Below are 27,783 nucleotides of genomic sequence, written 5' to 3' on the forward strand. Positions count from 1 at the left end.
GCACCACCACAATTGAACACAAGCTATAGAAACTCTTTTTCCATTCAGATGACTGGAACGAAGAAGGCTTGTTGAGGTTATTCAACATAAATCTCAATAAGATTGAGCAAAATGACAGCTGATTAATTCACTCCAATTCACAGCATGGATCCCTGCATTCAAAGTAGAAGGTGGCTCGCAACTTCGAAAAGGATGCACTGCACGGAATTGCTATATGTTGGCATCTAAAGATTACTAGAGGAAACAAATGTGCTTCCAACTGCTGTCAATTCTGACTCTTGTTGGATTTTATTTGATGTGCTGCTGTTGTTTTTTTCATTTGTATTACAGTTGCATGCTCCTGTGGTTGTTACTCTTTTGGCAACAGATATACCATGGCAACATAGGTTTCTGTCTGCTTTCCTGTCCTCATAAGGGTGTTACCAAGTTAGATTTTGCTTACTTCTAACTTGAATTTTGTATTATGTAGTATTTTTCATAAATTTATAATTTCACATTTCATAATTTTATTAAAAATATATTTCATTATGAAATATAAACTAGAAATACGGTTTAAAGAAGTTTACAGCTGTTCACCAAAAGTCTCAAAGAATGAATTACAGAAGAAATTGGCCTTCTGTATTAAATTGTTTCGATATGGCTCTTGATAAATCTCCTTTAATTTTTTTCAGCGTACAAAGGTTTGCCTATTTATATTGTTTTGGGTTAGAAATTTCCATGGGGGAGTAAATGAAAAGAGTTCTTTAACGACTCCTCACTAGGGAATGGTATAGGAAAGCCTACTTGTTGCATGTGATGGATTTGCCTAGTTCTTGCTTCTAGATGGGTGTAACCAGTCTGGCGAGTTGCCTTTACATATTGTTGAGAGGGAAGCTATTTTGCAACATGCTAGGTACTTTTCTATTCAGCTTGACAGCATGTCTTTCTTTTCCAAAAGATCAAGTATACTGTAACATCCAGTTTTTTCCATCCTTAACTAACAACTATCACATCATTGAACACAATTACTTTTTCATATTCATGAGCATGAGAAGGCAGTTATAACAGCTATTACACATATTCATATGAAAGCGATTAACGGTTATAACCAATTAACTGAATTATCTTAACTAACAATTGAAAAGCATTCGACCAACAAATGCAATATATATATCTGCCATCATAACTAATCATTACGTAATGGAAAGAGAGATAATTTTCTACTAAGTTTGACTGATCAAAACTGAAGAAAGATATTTGCAACCGTCACATGATAATTATATAGTTAATAGAACTTGAGCAACATATAAAAAAATAATATTGACAATCGTGAAGGCTTTAGAATGCAGATCTTGACCCTGTCCTACGCAAGTCCTGACATTTGGTGGAGAGGAGAAGCATTGTCAGGGGCTTAACCTCCCAACCGCGAACCCTTAATTATCCCCACACAATCTCAACTGAGAAAGGTCCTTCCTACCCGGGATTAGGTATGGGACACCTTGTCTTGCCACTGAGCATCTTGGTGTTAGAGTGTTGGCTATGCAACCAGCTAGGCTATGGAGTCCATCCCATCAGCCCATCTATCTAACTGTTAGCAACTCTGACCTCTAGTGATGACAGCAGCAAGCATGCCACTAAACCTACCTTAGCAAAAAACAAGACTTTTACCCATTGATCACCATGAGCTGACTCGGTCTAAATTACTTGCTTATGTTCAATACTGATTTGTTTAGTGCTGATAAATCTTGATGTTGCTGGTCATCTTTGATGAATCTTGGTGCGGTTGTCCCTTCATTCTTGATTAACTCTGTATTACAGACATGATTTCCCACCCCAACCTAGGCATATAACAGATCTGTAACAGAAGGTTCTTTGACATTTCATTCTTATAATTAATAACATCTATGATGGTGCCCTTCCCCATTTTAGAGACATATGAGTAATGCCATTGTATAGGGATGGCACAGTAATGTAATCTTCTAAACTATTGAAGTTCTAATATAAAACATGTAAATATACAGCATACAGTTCAAACTGTTTTTATAAGAGCAATTCATGGCAATGGCTGAACAGAAATGAACAATTCATCAACACATATTCTAGTCCATTGGGCTCTGCTTATGACATTAGTATTTACTCATGCTACATGCCTAACTCAGATTCCATTATCATAAAAAGAAATGAAAAACGATGGACAGGAAGGAAGCACGACCTAGCTTGCAAAAAGAGTTCTGGTCAGTCCCAACACTGGTAAGAACTGGTATGCCCGACACAGCTCCTTGGCTCACAATGGATTTAATGCGTAAGTGAGTGAACGACACTATATGTGCAGATCACAGATGAGAAAAAATTGGCTTATGAATTTTATCTCAGAAATAAATTAATGGCTCATGGAATCTAATCGCAGATAATGCCAATGGCCAGTGCGAATGCTTTCTGAGATATAATTCAACGACTCATGGAATATGATCGCATGTAAGAAGGATGGCTAGAATAAATGAAATCTCAGATATGTAGCACTATGAATGCAGAGCGTGGATGGTAAAAACAATCGTCGAGATTAGGAGTGAATGTGTTATGCTAAATAAGAAGGCAAATGACTTAAATAAAGAATGACGTTTCTCCTTTAATTGCATGCTCGGTCCCAAGATATGCACTCTTGGTTGGAGTCACAAACAAGATGAGGAAGGTTGTGAAATGAGATTTACCTCCAAGAGCCATCAATAATACAAATGGCTAATTTAACAATTTCAAAATAGGCCGTTGGAAAAAATAAAAGCCGATGACTCAAAATAATAATAATATTAAAACATATTTATAAAATGGAAATAATAATAAAACCTTGACATAGGATAGAAATAATGATTTTACTCCTTATGTTTTATCATAGTGATACTTTACTTACTAACATAAGTTACAATTGTTCTTAGTTAGTTCATGCTCAAGTGAATACTTTTATTGTCTTATTAAATATGTTGACCTAGGCTAGCTCATTGTGATCACTTGGTATAGCCTAGTCCATTTTCTGTTGGCCATGGTGATTTATGACTCATACCTATTAACTCAATGGCAGGTGGTGCCCTTGATACCCAATTCCTTTTTTGACAATGCTTCCCTTGTCTTTGTCGCGTTCTTGCAAAAGAAATTGACCATGGTAATAACATATTTCCCAAATCATTTTAATGAAATCAAATACCCATGTGAACTTACTATCTCCAATTCATATGACATCATAATGATTAACCAATATTTCTTATTCCCATGTAATCATAACGAATAACCAATACTTCAATTTCATATCAAACCATAATGAATAACCATTTTTCACCAATCAATTCAAGTTGGCATGAAGTCTCAACAGCTATATAGAATATTTTAAAACTGAGCAAAATAGGGGATTTAACATACCCTCCCCCTTGTGTTTCATCGTCCTAGATGAACTTTGCAATTTAAACACTAAAGAATTTATAGGAACAACACCAAAACATCGGTCCATGGCATACCATAAACCAATTCAAATATCAGATAATATATAAAATCAAATATTTCCTTAATGATTTTCCAACTTTAAATTGCATACAACTTTAAAATCACGTGATAGCACACACATACTTGTGCTTATGTACCAGACCTTGGTATCACATGGATTTGACTCCACTGGTAGATATTTGATATCTACTTCCTATCATTCTCATGCATGCACACTCACAATGCTTTTAGTTCATTCAAAATGTCAATAGCTCAAGAAGACATTTCAATTTAATATCACAAGTCAACATTTTTCCTTTTAACTTATGATTGCTTAACTCATTTTTAATCACATCTTGATCATGAGTAAAATAAATAATCAGTCATACGTACCATCTAACATAGGGTTCTCTTCGATAAGTAGATCATCTAGACATGCTCTAAAACCATATAAGACCTTAGAGTCTTTCATCGTAATATGATTAAGCAATCAATGTAATACAAGTGTGCTAATGATAAACATATGTATCCCATTACATCATGATAATTCATTATTATATGGAATCAATACATCATGTGTATTATACATCTATAACAATGCATCCACAAGTATAACCATAATATACTATGGAAGATCATAATACATCCAATCAAGATCATCGAGGTCATAATATACATGGTACCACACTATCTTCATCCCAGTCTCCTAAGCCATTGGACTACACGTCCACATGCAAATCCTTAGATGAGAGTGTGGCCCAGACGCTTGTATGTTCTATTCATAAAATGTTCCAAGTGTGGCTCAGACCCTGGATGCGATCATCCCACAAAACTTAACATTTCCTTGGGGTTCTACCTATATAAATCCCAACCAAAGGGTGGTTAGCTTCCCTCGCTTATCCACGATCAAATTCATAATAATGTGCTTTGCTAAGAAAAAGGTTTCATGCAATGTCTCATATATAATCACCCATGTGTTAGTAATATCATAAAAAGGTTCATAGAGATTTATTTTCCACAAATTTCATCTTTCCATGAAGATCCATAAAATGCTTCTCATAGCATCAGTGCATATCATATATCTTGTTCAATATTAATTATTTCACATAATGCATTTTCAATTTATGCACCTATGTGCATACTAATTTAGTTGGATCATTTTATAACAATTGGGACATTTGTAAAATAATATCTAATTGCAAAATCTTAACTACTATTTCATATGAACAGGAATGCAATTGCATAAAGTATAAAGCTGAACTGAGATAAACATGCAATTGAAAGAAATAACTGATTACTAACAAGGTTTAGATCACACCACATCAAGAGAAGTAGAAATTGGTCAGTACTGTGAAAGTCTAGGCATCTGGACCTAGTTTAATCCCCACTCATTCTCTATTGAGAATGATCCTACCCTGTACGGAATAAGACACATGTACACCATCTTGTCTTGCCACTTGAGCATCCCGGTGTTAGAGTCGTCAACTATACAATCTGCTAGACTACGAGTACCTCCCAACAGTCCATCCATCCGACTATGAGTCATCTTGACCTCTAGTGATTGTAGCAACATCATTCACCACTAAACTTACCTTGGCTAGGGATTTCCGCAGGACACTATGTGCCCGATCACCCACCGCTCGACTTGACAGATAGACTAGATTCCAATTATGTTATTTTTTATGGTTTGGATTCATCTTCCTGTTTTTGCAGGTTTATCCATCCGACCATTTCATATGGATTACACCAGTCATCTCAACCCTTCTTGGCTATCCTTGATGATCCCTGATGTGATTTTTCAGCTTGCTTTATAAAATATTCAATTATGTAAAGTAAATCAAACATGACTCTTTAAAGAAATCAGACACCCTATCCTTGGGTATCTTGTTCGTTTCCTTCCTTGGGATTATCGTGCCCTTTACGAGATTCATGATAAATCATAAGTGGATTAGTTTATTTAGAATTACAAGTTTTGCTAAGTTAGGTTCTCATAGTTGCCTTGTTGGCAGGAGTCCACGCAACTCCTTCCTTCTTGATTTGGAGCAAGGCCTGGGTTAGAGTCTCATCAACTTTAGGTTCAGAAGTAATCATATTTTGGCATGTTCTTAATCTGAAAAAAAAATACAAGATGGTGGGGTTTCTTTTGAGGAGTAAATCAGGATTCCATCCTGCCTTGTTAACATTACATTTTCAGTCTCCTTGAAAACAATGATGTGCCCAAAGCTCAGTGTCGAACCCAAAGCTCTAATACCATATGCAACATTCAATTTTTTCCAGCCTTAACTAACAACTATCATATCATTGAACGTAGTTATTTTTTCATATTCATGAGCATGAGAAAGCAGATATAACAACTATTATACATGTTCATATGAAAGAGATTAACAATTATAATCGATTAATTGAATTATCTTAAGTAACAATTGAAAAGCATTCAACCAACAAATGCAATATATATAATTGCATCATAACTTAGCATTACTTAATGGAAAGAGAGATCATTTTCTACTAAGTTCGACTAATAAAAAATGAAGAAAAATATTTGCAACCGTCACATGATAATTTCATAGTTAACAGAACTTGAACAACATATAAAAGAATAATATTGACAATCGTGAAGGCTTCAAAATGCAGATCAGAATAAAGATAATGAGAATCCCTAATGTTTTAATTTTATTATCTATTTCTGTTTTTAATTTTAGTATCTATTTATTTAATTATGTTTTGTTATTATGATTTGATTATATTGTGATTATTAATATATTTAATGAATAATATATTATATTATATATTAGCTAAGTTACGATTCTGGTTCTGATGCTGATGCGGGTGCAGGGTGCTAATGCGTGGATGCATGGATTTTTTTTTGGGGGGATTTTGGATGCGTTTGGGTGCGTCCATACATAAGTGAATGTATATATATGTATATATGTATATATTTATATGTAAAGTTGTTAGCTATAATTTATGTATGCAAAGAAATACAAGAAATATTAAATATACAAAAATAAATCATTCATTGAATCATTATCATGATCAAATTGAAATAATAGTAATGTCTAATTAGTAAATTGCTCAAGTTCAAGATTCGAATGCAATTTGAATTACAAAATCAAAATATAGTTCATGGTTCAATCACAATGTTGATTAATCAAGAGTCAAGGTCCAAGATTCACAAATCACATTCAGTCATTCAAAATCATAAGGATTCTAAAAAAAACCACATTCTCATCATCTCCTCCTTTTGCAACACTTGCAAGTTCATTTGAACCATGCATGGTTCCAATTGTGCTACATGTAGATGCTATGATGTTACCAACATCATCATCTGTCATCACAGTAAGATCCTGAAGTGTTGCATCCAAGTTTGCAGATTTAGGGGCTACATCCCAAAGCTTGGTTGACCCTTCCTTGTATCCATTCTCTTTATGTGACAAAAGACACAAGTTGGTATGTATATAAACCAAGTCCTCAACTTTCTTTGAGCCCAACTGGTTGCACTTCATTGAATGGATATAGGAGTATGTACTCCAATTCCGTTTAGCAGAAGAAGAACTTGCAATCTGAATGGTGTTCATAAAAATTTAAAATTAAACATACAAATGAAAAACAAATGAGAGAATGTTAAACACTAAAGTGTAGAATACAATTGCTAAATAATAAATAAATGAAAACTTACTTGTGAGAGGATCTTGATTGCAAGAGGTTGTAGATGCTTGAATGGTTGACCATACATGTACCACCATGTGATAGCGCCCATGTCATTTTGGTCCTTTATTGCATATGGAGTAAGTTTTGATCCTGAAGCAAATAAGCCAAATTCTTGCCTCACCTTTTTGTGCATTTCATAATCTAGGTAGAGTCTTGCAAATGTAGTGTAGCACCCGTTAGCAACTTCTTCATCCACATATGGTGCAATTCTATTCGGCATAGCAAGTATTTCCTAGCTATAGTACCTTGGAGATAAGGCATATGCAAGCAAGTGCAATGGGGTAGTCATCCTCTCCCAACGATGATGAATGATATCCTCCACCTTTTTGCACAAGGCTCCACATTCTATGGGGTTAGTCTCATGTGCTTGTATGGAAAGCTTTACCGTTTCTACCATGGTGTCCATGCCATCGTACACATCCCCCAAGCAAGGTGCATCTATATCGGCAAAGCATAGCATAGTCATGATAGGCTCGGTGAAATCCAATACAAATTGCGCACAAGCCCACCGATGCTTATCCAAGATCATACCCCTGATCTTCAAGGCTCTCTCTAGATTTGAAGCCTTTCATATAGCCCATTGGTTACAAATAACCATTTGGCCCAATGCTGATTGCACCATGAGGAGTCGTTTTAGAACAACAGTATGCGATGCTAATCTAGTCTTAGCAACCTATAAGCAAGTTGACAGTATGACATCAAATATGAAACGAAGTTATAAACAAGAAATTTGATATTTAATATGAATATAAAACTTATTCAAAATAAATAAATAAATGAAACTAAGTAATTACAATTTTAAATCTACCAACAACAACTCCAACTTGGAGAATGATCTGAATATAGATTGTGACATGTGGTGGTTTGTCACAAAAGTTTGTATCTCCTCTCCCTCTTGGTATATTTGCTTCACCCAATCTATTTGGGTTCCAATTTGCTGCATGACCAAGTTGAGAGAGTGTAAGGTGCATGGTGTCCAAAAAATATGGTCGTATCGAGACTTAGCCAAAGCACTTGCACCCCTACAATTCGTGGCATTATTTGTGACCACATGGACCACATTCTCACTACCCACCATTTCAATTGCCTCAATGAGAATTCTAGAAATGAATTGTGAATCCTTAACTCGTCCTTCACAATCAATAGCCCTCAAAAACATTGTCCCTTTGGGGGACATTGCAATCACATTTATCGATGGTCGGTTTCTTGTGTCTTTCCATCCATCAGACACATATGTTATGCTAGAAGTTTTCCATGATGTCCTAATTGGTTGAAGAGCTTTGTCTATAGAAATCTTTTCTTTTTGCAAAAGAGTAGTACGCACCTTTTCATACCCGGGGCTAATGTAATCAGCTGGTGCTCTAAGGATGGCTGCAACCATTTCCTTCCAATATGGCAATCTTGCCAAATTGAAAGGAAGACCATTGGCATAAAGGCAACGTACAATTGCTTCATCAACAATCTCTCTTGCCTCCATTTTGAATGCTTGATCCAATGGACCTCTTTTGTGGGCAATAACTTCTACTTCATCATCCTCCTCTCCCACTTCCAAGAATGGATGTTTGGAGGATGCAACATAATCGGTGGGCACATTCAATTTGCTCTTTGTAGATGAAGGTTTGTATAAACTTGTTTTTGATTTGCTCACTAAACAATCAGTAGCCTCTTGTTCTTTTATAAATTCGGCTAATTGTGCATTGCTCAACCTTTTTCCATCTTTACTTCCCTTGCACAATGCTATTCCTTTACCAGTAGGGCCCATAAAATGAGCTTTGACCCGACAATATGAGTTGTTGAATGGTTTACTATGAGATATATTGCATCTCCAAATGTATGACCCACCTTCGGAAACTTGTGATGATCTTGTGGTTTGTCTCCATATGGAGATGCCACATTAATGTTGAAGTTATCACATTGTTCTTGTCCTGTTGCTGAATTTTGACTATCAGTAGTGGCCATTCTTGCACAATAGAAACTATGAATCTAATAAGAAAATAGAAAAAATTAACTTGGAAATGTTTAAAAAAACTTACTCCATTTCTTTACCAAAAAAAAAAAAAACAAAATATCTTGAAAAATTTCTTCTAAAACTTGATAAATTCATAAACTAAAAAAAATAACTAAAAATGCTCATGAAATGGATCGAATGCTTAGCTTAGATACTTAATTGTCCTTTGTGGAAGCTCAATAGACATCTTACGAATGATCCTCTTCAAAACTAATGACCTTGCTTTCAAAATGCTACAATGGAGACCAAATGTGAAGAGAGCCCAGTTGCAAACAAAATGGGAAGAATGGGCAATGAATGGCCTCTTTTAGGGTCATTTTAGGGTTGTGAGGCAAATAGGATGAAATTTTTTTTTTTTTTTTAAATCACATGTTCTATTAAGTCACTTAAGTCACTGGACGCTTTAAAGAACCGGATGCTCAGGGGATGTGCCTAGATGCTCTCCATATGCTCTTCGGAGCACCCTGCGCTCATCCATAGGAGAAGATGGTGCTTCTTGATAGCAAGCACCACGCATCCTCCCGCATCCACGCACGAGTCCGCATCCGCACCCCCCTCCAGGCCAGACACATCGGTAACTTAGTATTAGTATTGTGATATATGAGTTATATTAATATATAATATTATATCGTACTTTATTAATTAATATATTAAATTTTCCATTAATATCACAGTTAATATAAAAAATTATATTCTTATTTATTATTATTCTTTCATTCATTGGTTTATTTTTACTATTAAATCCTATTCCAAAACAGGGACATCACAAAATCCATACATTTGGACATAGTTTCTATTACTCAAGAACTGTGTGAATTGGAAAATCAAGATGCAGCTTTTTTTGTGTGAATAATAGATATTACATATGGTGATTCTGTGATTCTTAACTTCTTCCATTGTGGATGAGTTTTAAGTTGCTTTTCTAAGTTTATACTTATCTATATTGTTTTTTCCTAATTTATTCATATGAACTCTTATAGATCTGACTGTTCTTTTCTATCAGTGACCCCCAAGGCTTTAAAACATATTCTATCAAACTAAGTGATATGTGTGTACTGATCAGCTTTGCTCTTTCTGCTGCCCACCACAGAAGTTTATCTTCCCCACAAAATTCCTCATTTGGACCTGCTTCCAGGTGTTATTGGTACATGTCAAGAACCAATTGATTAGTCATCATGAAAATAATCAATTGTATATTAAAATGACAAATAATAATCATAATTTTTTTTGGATTAACATCATTATCGCTACTAAAACCTTTGTCATTAACAAACCAAAAAGTAAATATTATTAGCAGGACAGTTTTAATGGTAGGCATTAAATTATCATAATACACACTCATTTTGGTTTCAATAATATTTAATTTCCATTAATGAGTTTAAAATAGTTAGTAACTGAATTTAGCGAAGAAAAATTACAGTAAAGATACTTTGATAAACAGTGTTGGGGCGCAAATATAAGCGCGCATCCTTGAATACATAAATTTGCTTCTCTATAGCTTCTTCCCTCCATGTCTTTTATGTTTTCCATGTTGGTTGAGAGATGGGTTGATGAAATTGAACTTCAAGTATGGCTTATGTGATTTCCAAATCAAGAGAGTTGCACAGTCGCATATTTAGTCACTCCTAGGGCATACCTGCCTCATGAAATGGGCACATAAGTGGGCTGACTTAAATTTATTAAATTATTTTGGAGGATTTAGTTATTTAGATACCTGGGAGAGTGGCATACGTGGTTACTCCTAGGGCTTCTTGAAATGGGCATAGAAGTGTGCCAACTTAAATTTTTAATTTTTTTTAGAGGATTTAGCTATTTAGATTACTTTCGTCTCCACATTTCCATTGACTTAATAAGGTGTTTTTTAAAACTTATTTGAATGGTGTCTATAAATAATTTTTTCCTCATCATATGACTTTGGTTCCCTTTTTCACAATCTATTGCAAAGCCACTAACTTGATGGCTTGCTGACAACAGCTGCATTTAAAAAGGGTCTAGATGGATGCAATTATTTTCTAACCATGTATTAGCTGTTAAGATCCTCACATAAAGTAATTCAACTAATTCAATATTAGAAGATAGATCTCACAACTTAATTATAGACATTCAAATGTATCTAGAGAATAAATCAAACCCTTGAGGCTACGCCATACAATGCTCTTTATTGGAAGGAAGCAACTAAGCACTACATGTTAGTATGAGATTCAAACGCAAAATATTCTTGACATCTTCATATGAGTGGCATGTTCCCACTTTGGAATTCCTTTAGCCTCTGATTATGTCAGTGGTTCAAGCACTATGAATGTTGGCCGTAAGAGCAAGATTAATTGACTTTGTAGGTTTGCTGTTTTTCTGAGCAGTTCTCCCATTGATGAGCTCATCATCTCGAAGATCAACAAGTGTCTTAGCCGACCACTTAGGCCGGAGAGGAGAAGGACCAACATTAGCATTAGGAGATGCTCTATAATCAGGTTCCTCTTTGGAAGAATCTGGATCAAATTCAGGTGAAGCATCTACAAATCTAGGTGATCCTATAGGAGAAGCCAGAGGTGTCTGTGCAGGAATCACTGGAGTTGTAGTAGCTACTGAAGCCCTCCGCTTAGGTGGACCTAATGGAAGCTAGACTTCGAAATCATGAGTTTTCAGAGGCTACTGGATCAGGAACAAGAGAAACATGCATGAATGGTCCTTGCTGCTCATCAAAGAATACATCACGATTGTACAGAAGACAAGATGCCTCAATGTTGATCAAGTAGTAGGCTTTGTGAAGACTATTGTATCCAACAAGCATGAGTTTCTGACTCTTGGCATCCAACTTTGTGCGTGACGCATTAGGGATCCAAATAGAGGCAAGAGAGCCAAAAACCTTCAAGTGATTGATGTTGGGTTTGTGACTTGACCAAGCCTCTTTCAGAGTCTTACCTTTGACTGCTATAGTGGCTGATTGATTCAGAAGGTAAACTGTAATGCTAACTGCTTTTGCCCAAAACTTCTTCAGAACATGTTTGTGTTTGTGCATGCATCTAGCCATCTCGGTGATTGTTCTATTCTAATGTTCAACTACATTGTTTTGTTGTGGTGTGTGGGGTTGTGGTTAATTGGTGCTTGATGCCATGAATATCATAGAAGCTAGAGAATTCAGTAGAACAAACCCCCTCCCCCACCATTATCTTCCTAAGAGCAATAATAGATTTTCCAGACTCTTTTTCAACCAGAGGATTACACTTCTAAACTATAGTAAATCCATCTGATTTCTTTTTAAGAAAATATGCCCACATCCTTCTACTGAAATCATCAACAAATGACAAAAAAAACCTGGACCCAAGAATAAGAGGAGCAACCATAGGGCCATAGGTAAAATATTTTATTGTTATTAATAGTGATCAATAGATCAATGCATACAAATGATTAGACAATGTTTCCTTTGGAAACGATTGCAAAGAATATAAACATTCTAATATTTATAGTAGATTACAAATAGATAACCATTAAATAATAATAGATAATAATAGAAGCTATCTATTATCGTAATAGATGGCTTCTAGTTTTCATTCTAGATCATTGTTTACTTTTGGTTTTGTGCATCACAATGAGAATCCCTCCCATTTTTCTCCATGAGCTAATGGTTCTATGAGTTAAACAGGGGCTATAATTTCTCCTTTGGTTTCATGTATACAGCATAATGACTAATTAATTAATCCTAGGTAGTACAATACCTCCATGATTGGTGCTTCTCACAATAATTTGGATGCTTATATGTTTCACTTTAGTTAACGGTTCGAGTTCGATTCAAAATAGGAGTTTGAAGAACTGGTTCACCGGTATGGCAAAATTCTGGAAAGGGTTTTGGGTTCATTCATACAAAAACATGTAAAAATTGTCTACATGCAAATTTATGAAGCTTAGAAGCATAAGTTTATATATATATTTGCTCTCAAGACAAAATAACCTATTTGCACACCACAAATGAGTGTTAGAAACCAACATAAGCCATTTACATTTACTTTTTAGGGTTATGAAACTCAAAAATATATAAAACGAGTTTAAAAAAACCACTTAAACGTCATCCGTAGGGCTAAATTTGATAGGTTTTGCATGAATTTCGACTTGCTTAAGGAAAATTCGCTCGGGTTCAAACCGTGGTCCCAAAAATGGAACCCTGGCCAAAATTTTGGTGAATGGGCCTTGAACCAGGTACTAGTTTGAACCAACACGTGTTCCAGAGGGCAAAATAGTGAACCCTGGTAACAAGTGTTTCACCCTTCGCTATTTTTGGAACCTTCTTTGATTGTTCACCTTTTTCGGCCATGTTGCATTGTTGGCTCATGTTTGCAAATGATATTTTCTTTTTGTTTTGTTTACATCTTGCTCCCGTTTGACCTTTGAATTTGTAGTGTAATCTTTTGTAGATTCACGAATATGCTCCACTTTGACACTTGGTCTTCATTATGTGAAATATTAGGTAGATGTTTTCTACAACAGCCGGCTACCCCAACTTAACGTTTTCAATGACCTAAGTTTTTCCTTTGATATTCCTCACTCCGAACATGTGGCGACATCATGTTCACAATTGTGCTTTCAGACTCGATGCTTCTTCACAATTCACGCCTAGGACGTGTGGCAGCATGACCAAACCTGAAGATTGTATCATAAAACCATTCTCAAGAGTACTTGCCTACATGACACATGTCTACATATTCTCATGTTCAAAAGCTCTGCCCCATGCAGTACAAGATAAAAGATTTTGTAAAAAGGCATCGTGGGATTAAAGCAAGGATGGTGCAATGTGGTTGAAGGAAATTACTTTCCCCGAAAGGAATTATTAAGTTAATCTCCTACAATGGTGGTTCAATTGAAGAAAGCACAACAGGCACCCATGCCACAGGGATAAAAGATCAAAAAATGTAAAAATCTTAGGCATGGAGACAGTTACGACTGCGGTCATGATTAATGAGTATGTCACTTGAATGCAAAAGATAGGATGAATCTATAAGAACCCCGGTCTGTAATGTAAAAGATGGAGCTCTAGAAGGATAGTTTTAAGCACAAATTCTTCAATTTTGGCGGAAGAGCACATTGTTTATCTTTCTGGAATATCGTTATGGAAAATTGAAATAAATTCTGTAACATTTGTAATGTGTGACCTGTTTTACCAGCCTTAACATGATTTCTCTGAATATAGTTCTCGTATTGACCAATTATGGTCTTTCTTTTGCTTTTTATAAATGTGTTATGTGATGATAATTTTTATAGCAGGCCCTATTTACTTGTTTTGGTCTCTTTGTCTTCCATTTATCCTGAAAACTTGTGGAACATGCATGTTTCTTACTCCTTTGCATGTTTTTATAACAGAAGATGAATTCTACCAATCATAGTCTGCTCTCCAGAATGGTTAACTTTTGTAAATCTGGATGTATGCACTTTTATCACAACTTTATAGAAACTATTTTTGTTTGGATCTTGAGCAGTGCTCTTTGTTCTCCGTTCTAATCTAGGCTGAAAGGAGTTCTTCCATATTGTGTCTTTCTTCTTGAAAAGTCATATATCCCAAGGGAAATATGTGCCTTTATTTGGATCCCCTGTAGGTGCTTCCCACAGTTAGGTTTTGAACATTGCACTTTATGTCTTAGTTACTTCATGTGTTTTGTTCTCCTTCCCAACAATGGGGTTATGTGGTACATTGCATTTTTCTTTAGGAAGGTGATAGGTCTTTGAGTTTGAAGAGTTCAAGGTGCTGTGAAAACTATCCAGAGAAGCTTTCAAATGTTGTTAAAACTTTGCATTGGTTCATTGTCCCCTAGCCTAGCATTTACTTAAAGGAAAGTCTTCTTCCACTTTCCAAACCCCAAAGAACAAAGAGTTGGCTTCTAAAATCCCAGAGGTTGTTTTGCAAGGTCTATTAAGTCCCATACCTATGAAAGGCCCTTATTTAGCGTAATTTTTTTTATTTCTATACCAAAAGTTAACAAAATCTCTCTTTTAACAATAATGTTGATTGTTTCCAAAGTTTTTGCGCAAGGGTATCCAAGAACAACATCCAACCCATTTATATAGAAATGGTTATCCGCTGCCTATAGATAGTAAGGCGCTCTGTTGTTTGTCAATTATCTATGCATTGGGGAGTAGACTATGCTTGAATTCTCATCCTAAATCGTATCCGCTGCTGTATCCACTGCAAAACAGGGGTTATCCTTAAAAGGGCAGCATTCGATTTAGCCCTACTCTTCTAAAGGACATCAAACGCCTCATACTGCCCTTCCTGCCCTTCCTAACCTTCCCTTACTTAACTCTCTACCCTTCCTAGCATGTACTCTCCACTCTCAAAACAAGTGCAACTCTACAACAGTGCAACTCTCCAATGCAAAACATATTTATCTGTAGAGAGCTTTAAATTTAAAAAAAAAAGAAATTCCTATCCTCTATTTGGTTGTCCTTGATTTTCTTTGCTTGTAATTGTAGTTGATTAAGTTTGTTAATAAAGTTATACTGGCGGTTAGTGTTTAAAAAAACAGTAACCCTCGCCTTCTGAATGTATCCATGAAATCGGAAAATAGAACTTTCCTTTCATGGAGTAAAAATGCATTTTGTTTTATCTTTCATTTCTCTCATATTTTTCCTGATATTGTCCTCTTTCTTATCAGCTTCTTTAGTTCCCAATTCTTTAGGGCTACCGTTTTCAACAATCACTTTTGTTGGTGTACATCTCTCTAAAAATATTTGTTCCAATTCATAATTGTCTAAGTCGTTTCAGAGCTTTCAACTTTTGGTTTGCAATAACTATTTTTTTCCCATGCTTTCTTTGGACCATAAGCTTTTTTAAATAGGACTCATCATTCTATTCTAATGCATTGCCACTTCCCTCAAACTTAGGTACCTCCATGCACACTAGGGTTTGATATTTTTTTTCTTCAAAATAATCATTTCTTACCAAAATCTAAAAAGAAAATGATGTAGAAAATTAGATTTGAATATTTTTTATTCACTTGCAAAATAGCAAAATAGGATTTCCTCGACCAAATTGCTAAAAAAGCCGCATGTAAAAACTTTATGGGACATGAGAATCATGGACAATTTTAGATTGTCATATCTTGTTTGATACCAACCAATTTTTTTAATGTGATTACTTTTTATAAAGTTCTCAAAAATTTGTTTTTAATGAAAAATCAAGTTTTTTGAAGACTTGTGTGAGACAAACATTTGCAAGAAATTAGGCTCTAAATAAAAAAATCAGCAGGAAAAATTTCATACAACTTTTCCTTTGATAGAGCTCTGTTACCAGCTGTTAAGAACATTATGTAAAATTATATAAATAACCCCATTGGCCAAAAGTTTCATAAGTCACAAAAACTACAACTTACAAAATTCTTAGTTTGGGCAACGTCTCATGAGGTTTTCTCTCTTCTCTTACTGTAGGTGGCTTCAACAAGAACTTAAGTGAAATTACAAAAAGGGTGGTTCTTTCAATCAATTCCTCTTTTTCTAGGAATGATTTACAAACAACTCAACTTTCCAACTTAACAAACGATGCCTATTGCTACGATAATATTGGTGGTTCAGGGGTTGACATAAGATCAACACCAAAGACAATGATCTACTTTTATATTTGGTGGAATAGATACAATAACCCCAAAGTCTCCTGTGCTTATTCCAAAGGAAGACTCAACAATCTGAACAAACAGTAAGGCACAAAGTCTCTTACTGAATATCTGCTGATTCCTATGAAAGTACTAAACACTGAAGCACAAAGTCTTTCAGCCTTAAGTATTCAAAGCCACTATCAACTTTAACAATTTGACCTCTTGCAATACAAAATCTTCAAAAGTTCAAATTGAACTATGACTCTGAACACAATATGCAGCTCCAAATCTGCAATATTGAATTCAAATAGCTTTTGAACAATGCACCAAATTTCATAATCAACTCAACAAAATGTCCTCTTGAATTGGCACAAAATCACAAAACAACCTGCCTCTTTTATTGAAAGCAATCTGATTTAAATCGAAGCACAAAGTCTTAGAATACACATAAACGGGCAGAGTTTTCTTGCATTGCCAAAAGATGAAATCACAATGAGCACCCTCCTCTATTTATAGGTGAGGGGCTGAGAGAGAAAGGTGGGATAAAGCCAGCAAACTTTGAAATATTCCCTAACTAAGTTTGACTTATTCAAACTGTGAATCTTAATGAACTTGGACTTGCAGTTGGATTGCATGTTACAGTTGTGCAGGTGATACTATCATGTGCCATTACATTTTGTTCACCAATTACATGTAATTTGTCAAAAACAAATTTATAGAGTGCATGATGAAAAATTAAACTGAGTGCCTGACAAGACACAACCCCTATTACATTATCCTTTATTGGTCTTCATACTGCTACAGGATGATTCATGATTGATGTGTTCAGGTTTGGTGAAAGCATTTCAAACTCGAATGAATCTGCATCCTTGATTGTTCTGTATTGAAGACGTCAACAAATCACCTGCTTGAAATCAGTCTTGAAAGCTTTCTATGTTGCCCTCAATCCATTTTTCGCCTCCTTGAACAAGCATATATAGATAAGCAGGAAGATTCTTCTCTTGTAAGTGGTGTTTTTAAGTCCCATTACAAGTCAATTCGGAAAGCAATTACTGCCTACAAATGGGTTTTTGGAGCCCATTTGCAGCATTGAAAAAGAGTCGAAATGTGCTTAGAAAATGCTTGTAGGTGGACTTTTCAGGTTGAATTCCATATAGGGGAAAAACTTTGTTCTTTTTATGCAAGACAACTGTATAGACAAGATTTTAAGTCCCGACTGCATAGGTAAAAAAATGAGTGTTTGGAGCTTTTTCTTCATTGCAATGTGCATCATTCAAGAAATAATTTGTGTTACAATTGCACTTAAATATACAAGGGGAAATACTTGCATTGTTTTGAAAACCAATGCTCCCATCCAAAGACTAAAAATCTCTAAACGACAAATTTCTCAAATATTAATGACTTCGGATCCAAGAAAGACCTTCAATTTGTAGCTATGTAGGCACCTGAGATTGACCAAATTTTCCCAAGAATGAAGACAAAAATCAGTCCTCCACAAATCTCTGACAAATGGCCATGAATGAGAGGAAGAATGCAAAGAAATAGCAAGGAGGACTCTATCGATGTTTCTAATTGAAATTGCAAGATGGATGTAAAATAACCCAAAAACAGTGCCTTGGAGGGTAAAAACGCGATTTACTATGATGATTACAGGCTGAAATATGAATGTTTCTACCCTAGATGGGCTTGTTGGAAGACATCGCAGGTAGATTCTATTTTTCCTTGCAAAATTCAGTCAAATATCCCCTATATGGGCTTTAACATGCAATTCTCTTCTAAAGTCGTGTTTGTGCTCTAAAATGGGCTTTGGAAATGCCTTTACATATGTGAAGAAGGCTTGCAAAAATAATAACAGGCTTTTAAGAGGTTGTTACTCATAAAAATGATGTTTCTAAGCCTTTAAAATGCTGGTTATACATAATAACGGGCTTCTCAAAAGCCTTTGCATGTAAAACAGAGACTCAAAATATGTAAAGCTTTCCAAAACTGCTGCCTGTGTATAATAATAGGTTTTGATGCAAAACACGAGTCATAGTGCACAATGACATGTCATTGAGAAAGCATTTTACCATATGGGAATGCTCCTAAAAATACAGTCCAGGCTTGGAGAAGGAAAACACCGCTCATAATGCATTAAGATGGGCTTCTATTTGCATGTACACATGCAACTTGCATTTGTAGACATGTAAAACTCAATATAAATGCAGTTTTTGAGTTAAAATAGGCTCTAGAAGGTCTATGATATGTGCTGGGACTATATTGTGCGATATCACAGCTTTAAATTCTCTATACGGGTTTTAAATTGCACTTTGTATGCCTCAAAAATGGCATTAGGACTCATAACGGGCTTTAGGGAAGTGATCACAAGTCAAAGCATGTATTTTAAAACATAAAAAATTGCCACTAGGATAAAAATGGGCTTCCATAAATCCTTTGCATTTATGTGCATTTAGCGTGGTGGGCTTTGGAAGAGAAAGACATGTTTAGACATCGTTACAAAGTTTTAAAATATGTTATGGTTCCCAAAATTGCCACCTTTTGCATATAGTTAATGACTTGACACATATGGGCTTCTCATGTGTACTCACAAGCAAATTTAAAAAAGGAAATATGTAATGAGACTTAAAAAGGCCATTATTACATTAAAAACTCGTTAAAAAAATCATATATCCTCGCACAAATGTATGTAAGATTTAATCAAAGAATGAAGATATGCAGTCAAGCCTAAAAATACCACATGCAGTACACTAAATACCTTAATAACTCTTGAAATAGAATTCTGATTGAGGCCTAAGATAGTTCGAAAAGAGCAGAATTGAAAATGCCACAATCCTAGGGCAAAAACAAAACCAAAATCAAACAAAATAACTAAGAAAATGTCTTAGAAAGTTAATCCCACAAAAGCTTCTGTATGGTTGCCCCAATGTTGCAAATACAAAATTTGAGGACAACAGACCCAATTATAAAAGAAAGATCTCACAGGTGAATAATAGAAATATTCAAATAAAAATGTATTCAGATAATGAATCAAACCATTGAGGTAAGGGAACACCATACAATATTCCTTATTGGAAGGGAACCATATCACTATATCTGAATTGAGATCCAAACATTATAATGTTGTTATTATCAATCGTCATGAGTCTGTTTATTACATACCACTCAACTAGCTATAACTATCACTTTTCCACACATGTTGGATACTTCTGTTCTAATTAACTAGTGGATGATAGACAAAATATATCATGCCCTGATACATTATTTCTTAAGTATTACCACTTAATACACCATAATACTATAAGCTTCGATGCATTATAGTAGCTTTGCAAAGATCCAGTAAATATTGAACCCGCAGGCAAAAGTTTTCTCATTTATTCTTAGCTTTACCTTTGATGATGCTCAGATTAATACTCAGACAGTCCGCATCTCTCTGTGTGAATCTGTGATGCTTCTTTTAAGGTTCTTGTAATTCTTCTGCTCCCCAAAGACAGTTACCGCTTTCCAATTTTCTCTACCTAATGCTATGTTAAAAAATTATAACTCTTTTTCTCCCCTAGAAAAGACTCTCTTTTTGCTTTCCTATTATATTAAATGTTTATCGGGTCATAAAAAGTGAATATTTTTAGTCTGAAGTATGCCCTCTTATATTATTATTAGAAACTATGCGTTATTTTAAGAAGACCAAATTGATTTACATGCATATACTTTTGAACTGCTGATGTCATTCAAATGCAAATTTTTTAAAATTGGTTATATGTACTGTCTGTTGAATATTTGGCTGAATCGATTCTCTATATCTGTCCGCCTGTTTGATAAAATAAAATAGTTTTGATATCTTTTTCTATTTTTACCATTATTGCTTTGTGCCTCAGCTTTTGAACAACTACTGCTTTGTAGTAGCTGCTGTTTATAAGACACGTCTCACAGTTCACTGTCTACTGACATGTCAGGGAGCAATGGAATACAACAGAGAAGTGGTAGAATATTTCAAGAGAAGGGGTGTCTCAGTCATATTGTTGTTTAGGCGTAATATTCTACGTCGATTGATCTCTGTCTTAGCAAATGCTTATGACCGCAGTGCTAAGCAACTGAACGGGACACACAAATCCCATGTGCACTCAAAGCAAGAGGTTTGTATGGAATGGCTCTTAAACTAAGTGTTTATCTTGTAGATTCCTTGAGCACAATGACAGGGTTATTATTTTGTTGTCCCAGGAAGCGAATCATACACAAAATATTATTGATAAGGCAATGTACTAATTTTTAAAAAATTATCATGTTTTTCCAGGCAGTTCTACTAGCTGCATATAAACCTCATATCAATGTGACCTTCTTACAAACTAATCTGCAACGTATTGAGGAAGTTACAGATGATGCTGTGAAGTTCTTTAAAAGCACTCGTCATATGATATTGTATTATGAGGACTTGATAAAAGACCAAACGGTATTTTCAAAGCATAGCTATAACTAGTCTATGATCAAACAAACTAGTATTTTTTCATTACTTTATTTCCTTAAAACATTCTACAAATTTTAGGTTTTTCAGTAATTTAAAACCAAGGCACGAAAATTACTACTCGTTTTCTTAGGGCTCATACCAATATTTCTTGTTAATTTTTAGGAGATGAGGGAGGTGGAGGAGTTTCTCAAAGTGCCCCCACATAAATTAGAGAGTCGTCAGGTGAAAATTCACACGCGGCCACTTTCAGAGCAGATTGAAAACAGAGACGAGGTGTACAAAAAACTGAAAGGAACCAAGTACGAGGTGTTCATGGAGGAGACAGACTATGACACGTGACTGTTATCATAGAGTTCTATTTACAACTGAAAAGCCCTCTAATTTGCTTCAGTGTAAATTAATCACATTCTTTTATTTTTTTCCTAATCGATACCATCTGAAATCAGTCTACTCGTAACAAAGAAGATTTGTAGTCTGAAATGCTCATTTGTAACTTTTGTTCTGGAATATCTCCAAGGCCAATAGGAAGTGGAGAGGTCAGAGATTAAGAGCATGTCTTATTCCTCTTGAAAACCCAATGGAACAAATTGCATTTCATTCATCTCTCTCTACAGGGTCTTGCATAGGCCAGATACGGAAGTGGTCATCTATTTTTGAAAACAGGCTGTTGTATTTGAATGTAACAGTACTCTGTGTTCCACTTTGCCCTTGCCTAAATTTTGGTTAAGATACCAGTCTATGAAGAGAAGCAGAAGAGGAGGGTACAGACAGAGACATTTGATAAATGCATGTTTCACATGTTGCTTCTGTAAGTTTATACTTATGTGGCACAATCTGCTTCAGGCACTATTTTGTTTGTGGCCATTGAGATAAACAATGTTTTGTAATGCGATAATTATAATTTAATTATTGCATTTTCTTTTTGTAGTTGAAAGTGGATACAACTGTACTTAGCTTTTCAGCAACTTGTTTTTCGTTTTCTAGCAATCAATTGAAGAAGCAAGCTATCTTTTTGCTTAGCATTGATGCGTTCCAATTAATATTTATTTTCAAGGTGAAAGTGTGTGCAAACAGTCATGGTTCAAGAAGTTACCATTCCGAGTAGATTTTTTCACAAGTCTTATAATCTAATTTCCCATATCTGTACCTCAAGGACATGTATTACTTATAATTCTGAAGTAGGTAAGTCAAATTTGTTAGTTGAGTAGAGTCAATAATCCTACAAAGCAGTCCTGATAGTATAATTGAGAATCTTAATGTACTTGTAAAGCTTATTAACATTATCTGTAGCTAGTTACATTTAAGAGAAAATTGGCTGTTGAATCTGTTGGCGTGTTCTTAGCCCCTGTTAAAATTATATAAAATTCTCCATTTAAGGTGTTTTTGGTTTGTTCTTGAGGCCTGTCCTGAATTGTTATCTTTTTGTTTTGACCTTGTTTGGATTTGGTTCTAATAATGACACTGAGATGGTTGGTGGTTTTCAGGTGATTTCTATGAACATATGGATGAAGAAAGTGGGTTCCATGCAGAACTTAAATCTATTCAGGCAAATAAGATGATACCATCTGGAATTTGTTGGCAAGCCTGCTTTGTTTTTCATCAAAGGTATCAAGTTATCAACAAATAAGATCCTAGTTGATTGTCTTTTGGAGGCGCGACTTGCCATCGACATGGTACTTCAAAATTACATCTATAGATAATATTCTATGAGGCAAGTAAATCTAGAGATGTTTTGATACAATGGTGGGCTTACTTTGCCTAGGTTATATGTGGCTTGTTTAGATGTGACTTGGATATTTGTTAATAATTAAATTCTTTAGACATTGGTTTGATGTGCTCCATCGACGATCCTCGTAGGTTATTCAACGCACTTTGGGTTACATGGGGGCAATCTATGAATTGCCACCATGAATAGGATGAAGCAAATCCAAATCTAAAGGCAAAGGGGCAAAATGATCCATATAGGTGGTAGTTGGGGTTCTTCAATGGGAGACAATGGAGCAAAAGAGGTAGGGCATATCAAAGCTGCACCAAGCTCTAGAGTATCAATCTCTTGAGATGATTTGTATTTACAGGCAAGAATGAGCAAGTTTCACATGCGTTCTTCCACCATGCCATTGTGCCTTTGCATCCATAGAGAGGACAATATAAAAGCTAGGCGATTGGTGGAAAAGCATCATCAACATTTTAAGGGGAGATCCCCATATTCAAGCAATTGAGTCTAAGGTTTATCCCTCACCATCAAAACCACATCCTCATGAAGAGGATTGACTATATTAATGTCCATCAATATAAGAGTAGAAGTAGAATGCCTCATATAGGATGTGGTTGGTGCCAACCCCATGATTACAACCTATCATCAAGCACCGAATCCTTGTCCTTTGCAAGAGTCAAAACATATACTTAAGAAACCCCTTGCATGGGGAAAAGCTCGATCATGCCTTTGATGATGACCTTTGAGATTCCAAGACACCAAGCCCTTTGCAAATATAGTCTTATACATCTTCGCAAAATTTATCATAAGGACGATTTATCTTTCATAGAGGTAGAGAAACACTTCCAACACTAGTGAATGATCATTGATGATTAGAGACTAGCTTGTAAGGTGTTCGAAGAAACAATATGCTTATAAAGAGGGGCCCAAACACAACTAGCCCTGGAAGCCTTGATGTCAATTGAATATGGGGCAATGATGCTTGATTGGAATCCATGAGTTGGGTGCTGCTTGTTGGGTATATGTGAAGCGCAACAACTTCATTATTTTATTATGTCATTTTATTATTGTTTCCCTCCAACTTATCTCGACTCTTCAATTCTTTTGAGTCCTTATAAATATATGTATTTGGAGGTTCATTTCGTTTTGTATTTGACAAGCTGATGTAAAGATCAGTTTTAAAATCAAGAAGAGATTTCCCCTACAGTGTGGATGTAGCCACAAATCATGGTGAACCATGATAGATTCATTTGTTTGTGGTTTCTCTTTTATCTTGTTGTTCTGTATTTTTTATTTGCACTTTCAATGCACTTCACAATTGGTATCACAACTTGACATAGTTGTTGGAAGTGATTTTGATGGTTAAAATTTCAGAGCCCTGGAAGATTTGAGGGTGCGAAAAATCTCTGGACAGAACTTCAGTTTGTGTTTTTGTACAAATGCGATAGTTGTTGGTTAAGAAAGACCTCTCCCTTGTAATTTAGGGAAAAACAAAGAAGCCAACTTCAATCTTAAATGAAGACTGGGAAATGCTTGATGAAAATGCGATGACAACAACCTTTCATTCATTGTCCCAAAATGTGTTGTTCAATGTATTGAACAAAAAGACAACAAAAGAGGTTTGGGACAAGCTCCAAGGAATGTATAAAACAACATCTGTTGCAAATATATTTTTCATTGTGAAGAAGCTCTACAAGTTCAAGATGAAGGGACTGCGATGTCAAATCAAATAAATGAGTTGAACACCTTATTATGTCAAGCAACCTCGGTTGGCATGACTGAAGATGACAAAACCATGGCTGTCATCTTGTTATGTTCCTTACTTGACAGCTGGGATGGAGTTGTGACATTAGTTAGCACTTCAATTTCAGGTAAGAAAAGGCTGGTCTATGATGAGGTAGTGGTCACTCTACTTAGTGAGGATATGAGAAGAAGTAATAAGGAATCCTCACTCGGTGAAGCCTTAACAGTGATCAACCTGGGAAACTTTGAAACTTTGATGGTGTTGCTAAGGGCAACCTGGGAAGTGCAGGTTGTGGAGGTGTGTTGAGAGATCATATGGGAAATGTTAAAGATGCTATAGCAATCCCTATAGGCCAGACTAATAGTCACATTGCTGAAGCAACGACTGCCCTTTATACTATGAAAATTGTCGTGGATTTGGGATGTCCGAATTTATGGTTGGAAGGTGACTTTAAATATTGTTAATATCCTAAATAATAAAAGTTCTATCTCATGGTCGATAGAGGCCACAATTAAGAAGATCAAATACCTTATTCAAAAATTTGAAAAAGTTGTCATATCCCATACCTTTCGGGAGGCCAACGGTGTTGCTGATTGGATAGCCAACTATGCTGTCCCAACGGGGCAAATGGTGAGGTGGACTGATGAATTAACTAACCAAGTTGATCTCAAAGCAATTATTCATTATGAAGCCATCCATGCGCAAGTGGGAAAGATTTGTAAAGATTAGAAAGTTAATGATTTCGTGGAGTGATCATATTATTGCCAGATTTTCTTCCCCAACGAAGTGCACTCAAATGAATGTGATGTGGTTTTCACACGTATCTCCGAAAAAGGGAGTCTCTTTTGATGGGACGAAAAACAGTTTTCATTTTAACCCTTTCATTCTTTGCGTCTGGTTACTCTGGTTTGAGTGCGTTCTCTATTCTCTACAGATGGGGGGCGAACTGCGCAAGCAGGAACTAAAAAACTGTGATGCCTGGAAGGCTCGTGAGGATGTATGGAAAATTCTGCAGAAAGGAAATGTGACTTGTTATCTGGAGCGACTCAATGGTTTTAAACCACACATCACTACGGCTTTCTTTAAGAACTGGTCCAATGACAAAGTCACTCTCCATGGTGTTACTGTGAAACTTATGGAGGATTTTATTGCAGAGATCACGGGGCTCCCCACGGCAGGCATAAAATTCACCAAGCAAACCAGTATTTCAAATGCAGCCTACAAAAAGTTTACGAAAACGGAAGATGAGGAGAAGCAACTGGAAAAGAGTGGCGATTTCTTCGATGTGCATCAGATAAAGGAGATCTGGAGGGATGTTCTTTGCTGTATCTGTGAGTATTTCATACTTGATGGAAGAAGTAAAAGAGTTCATAAATGCCACTTTGTTTTTTTAAATCACTTTAGACACAAAGATAGAATATCTTTCCCCTTCTTTTTGCGGTTTTCTTTACTTCATAGTTTAGAAGTTCATAAGGAGTCCAGACCCATTTTACATGAAGGGCTGATTCTTCTTATTGAGGGGTATTCTAAAAATAAACACATTGCCTCTACTCCCTCTAAGGACAAGAAGGAGGATTCCATTAAGAGTAAGAAGGGTGACTTTGTTAAAGGTAAAGATAAAGCTCTGAATTTGAAACCTTCGGCTTCTCAAAAACATGAGGATGAGGAGTCTGAGACCAAGAATTCGGAAAGCTGTGAGAATATTAACCTTGAGGATGAGGATGATATTGATGCTGGGGATTTAAGCTCTAATTTGGACAGGTACTCAGAGACTGAAGGTAATAATGAAAAAGGGAAAGAGGAAGCCAATAGTGAAGGTAATTCTGAACAGAGTAAATCTGTTAATGAGGGTAACCAGGCTATATCTAGTGGGGGTGATAAAGCGGAAGATAACACTGTCGGGAACCCTGTTGAGAAGAGTAAGGAGGACCGTATGGCTAAGACTGCTTCTCCTGTCAAGGGGATAGAGGAAGAAAAAAGGAAGGACTCTGCTCACATAGAGGACTCTGCCGGGGCTCGAAAGGAGGATCAAACGGAAATGGAGGAAAACAATGACAATGTTCGCTCCCCCCCACATGAGACTGCTGAAGATGATAGCGATTCAATGCAGAGGGATACCATGCTCACCTTCCTGCATTCTGCAAAGGTTAAGCCGACACCATGCTCGAAGTAGATTCCTAGATCTATAATGAAATGATGGGTTTGAAGAAAAAGGTGGAAATTCTGCAACAAAACCAGGATACTATCATTGCCAAACTTAGCCAACTGGAAGGGCAGATGGGAGACATCCCTAACAAACTTAACAACTATGAGCAGAACCTCAGAATGTTAATCAAGGAGAGTGGCACTAAGATGGAGCAGGTCACCTTGAGTATATGTGCAGCCGCTGCAAGCTTGGGCAAAAGGGCTAATGAAGAAATCACTTCGGCTGAGGGTCCAAGCAAAAGAACAAGGCAGAGCTCGAGGAAGAGTGCAATGAAAGTTGCTGCTGCTTCGGTTGCTGATACCATTCAAGAGACTGCAGCAATTGGTAAGGAACTGCTAACATGATCTTAGAGCTGCAATAGTGGCTCTGGGTCAGGTTCTCTGGTTTTGTTCCTGTCTGGTGCTGGTTACTGGTTGGGGTCTCTATTCCTGATTTTTGGTTTTTCTCGTTTAGACTGTTAGTGGTTCCAGGTCCCTGTAAAACTTGGGTTAGTTTGTTTTTGGACTTTTCTAGTGGTTTCAGGTCCCTGTAAAACCTGATTTTGATGCTGTTCGACAGTTTGTTGCAGGTTTCTTTTTCTTGTTGGGCTGTAATGCTTTATCTTTTTGCTTTTTGTTAAAGGGTTTCGGGGTCCCTTCAAAACCTGCTTTTATTGTAATCTAAAACAATGATCAACACCAAATCTTGAGGAAGAAGCCACAATAGTGGGAGAAACCACCATTAAAGAAGATCTAAATCAGCGAGGTGTTCAAAAATCAAGGGAAAGAAAAGGAGGAGATAGCTAATTTTGTGGCAAAAATGGCCATGTGCAGAAAGATTGTAGAAATTATAAAAGAGCACAAGAAAGAGTGTAGGAAAGTGAAGCAAACATAGCTTATGAAAAAGATGATGGTGTCTTGATACTATTAACAATTGAAACT

General features: G+C 36.0%; 1 protein-coding gene across 2 annotated transcripts in view; it reads left to right on the forward strand.

Annotated features, from left to right (window-relative positions):
- The window catches only part of LOC149552533 (uncharacterized), a 65,257-nt gene extending 42,228 nt beyond the window's left edge, over nt 1-23,029 (forward strand). Inside the window, exons 4-7 of one of the 2 annotated variants that reach the window (XR_016352947.1) lie at nt 20,691-20,870; nt 21,029-21,184; nt 21,362-22,007; nt 22,684-23,029. Coding sequence is in view for 1 of the 2 variants with exons in the window: in XM_089788116.1 (XP_089644242.1) it covers nt 20,691-20,870; nt 21,029-21,184; nt 21,362-21,538 (513 nt within the window). In the remaining variant the exon portion in view is untranslated. Of the gene's footprint in view, nt 1-20,690; nt 20,871-21,028; nt 21,185-21,361; nt 22,134-22,683 lie in introns of those variants that run through there. The other variant, XM_089788116.1, reaches the window with a different exon arrangement.
- Nucleotides 23,030-27,783: the final 4,754 nt, after the last annotated feature.

This window comes from Cupressus sempervirens, chromosome 6 (assembly GCF_028749045.1).
Source record: "Cupressus sempervirens isolate cs-2001-9-10 chromosome 6, ASM2874904v1, whole genome shotgun sequence".
Classification (NCBI taxonomy): domain Eukaryota; kingdom Viridiplantae; phylum Streptophyta; class Pinopsida; order Cupressales; family Cupressaceae; genus Cupressus; species Cupressus sempervirens.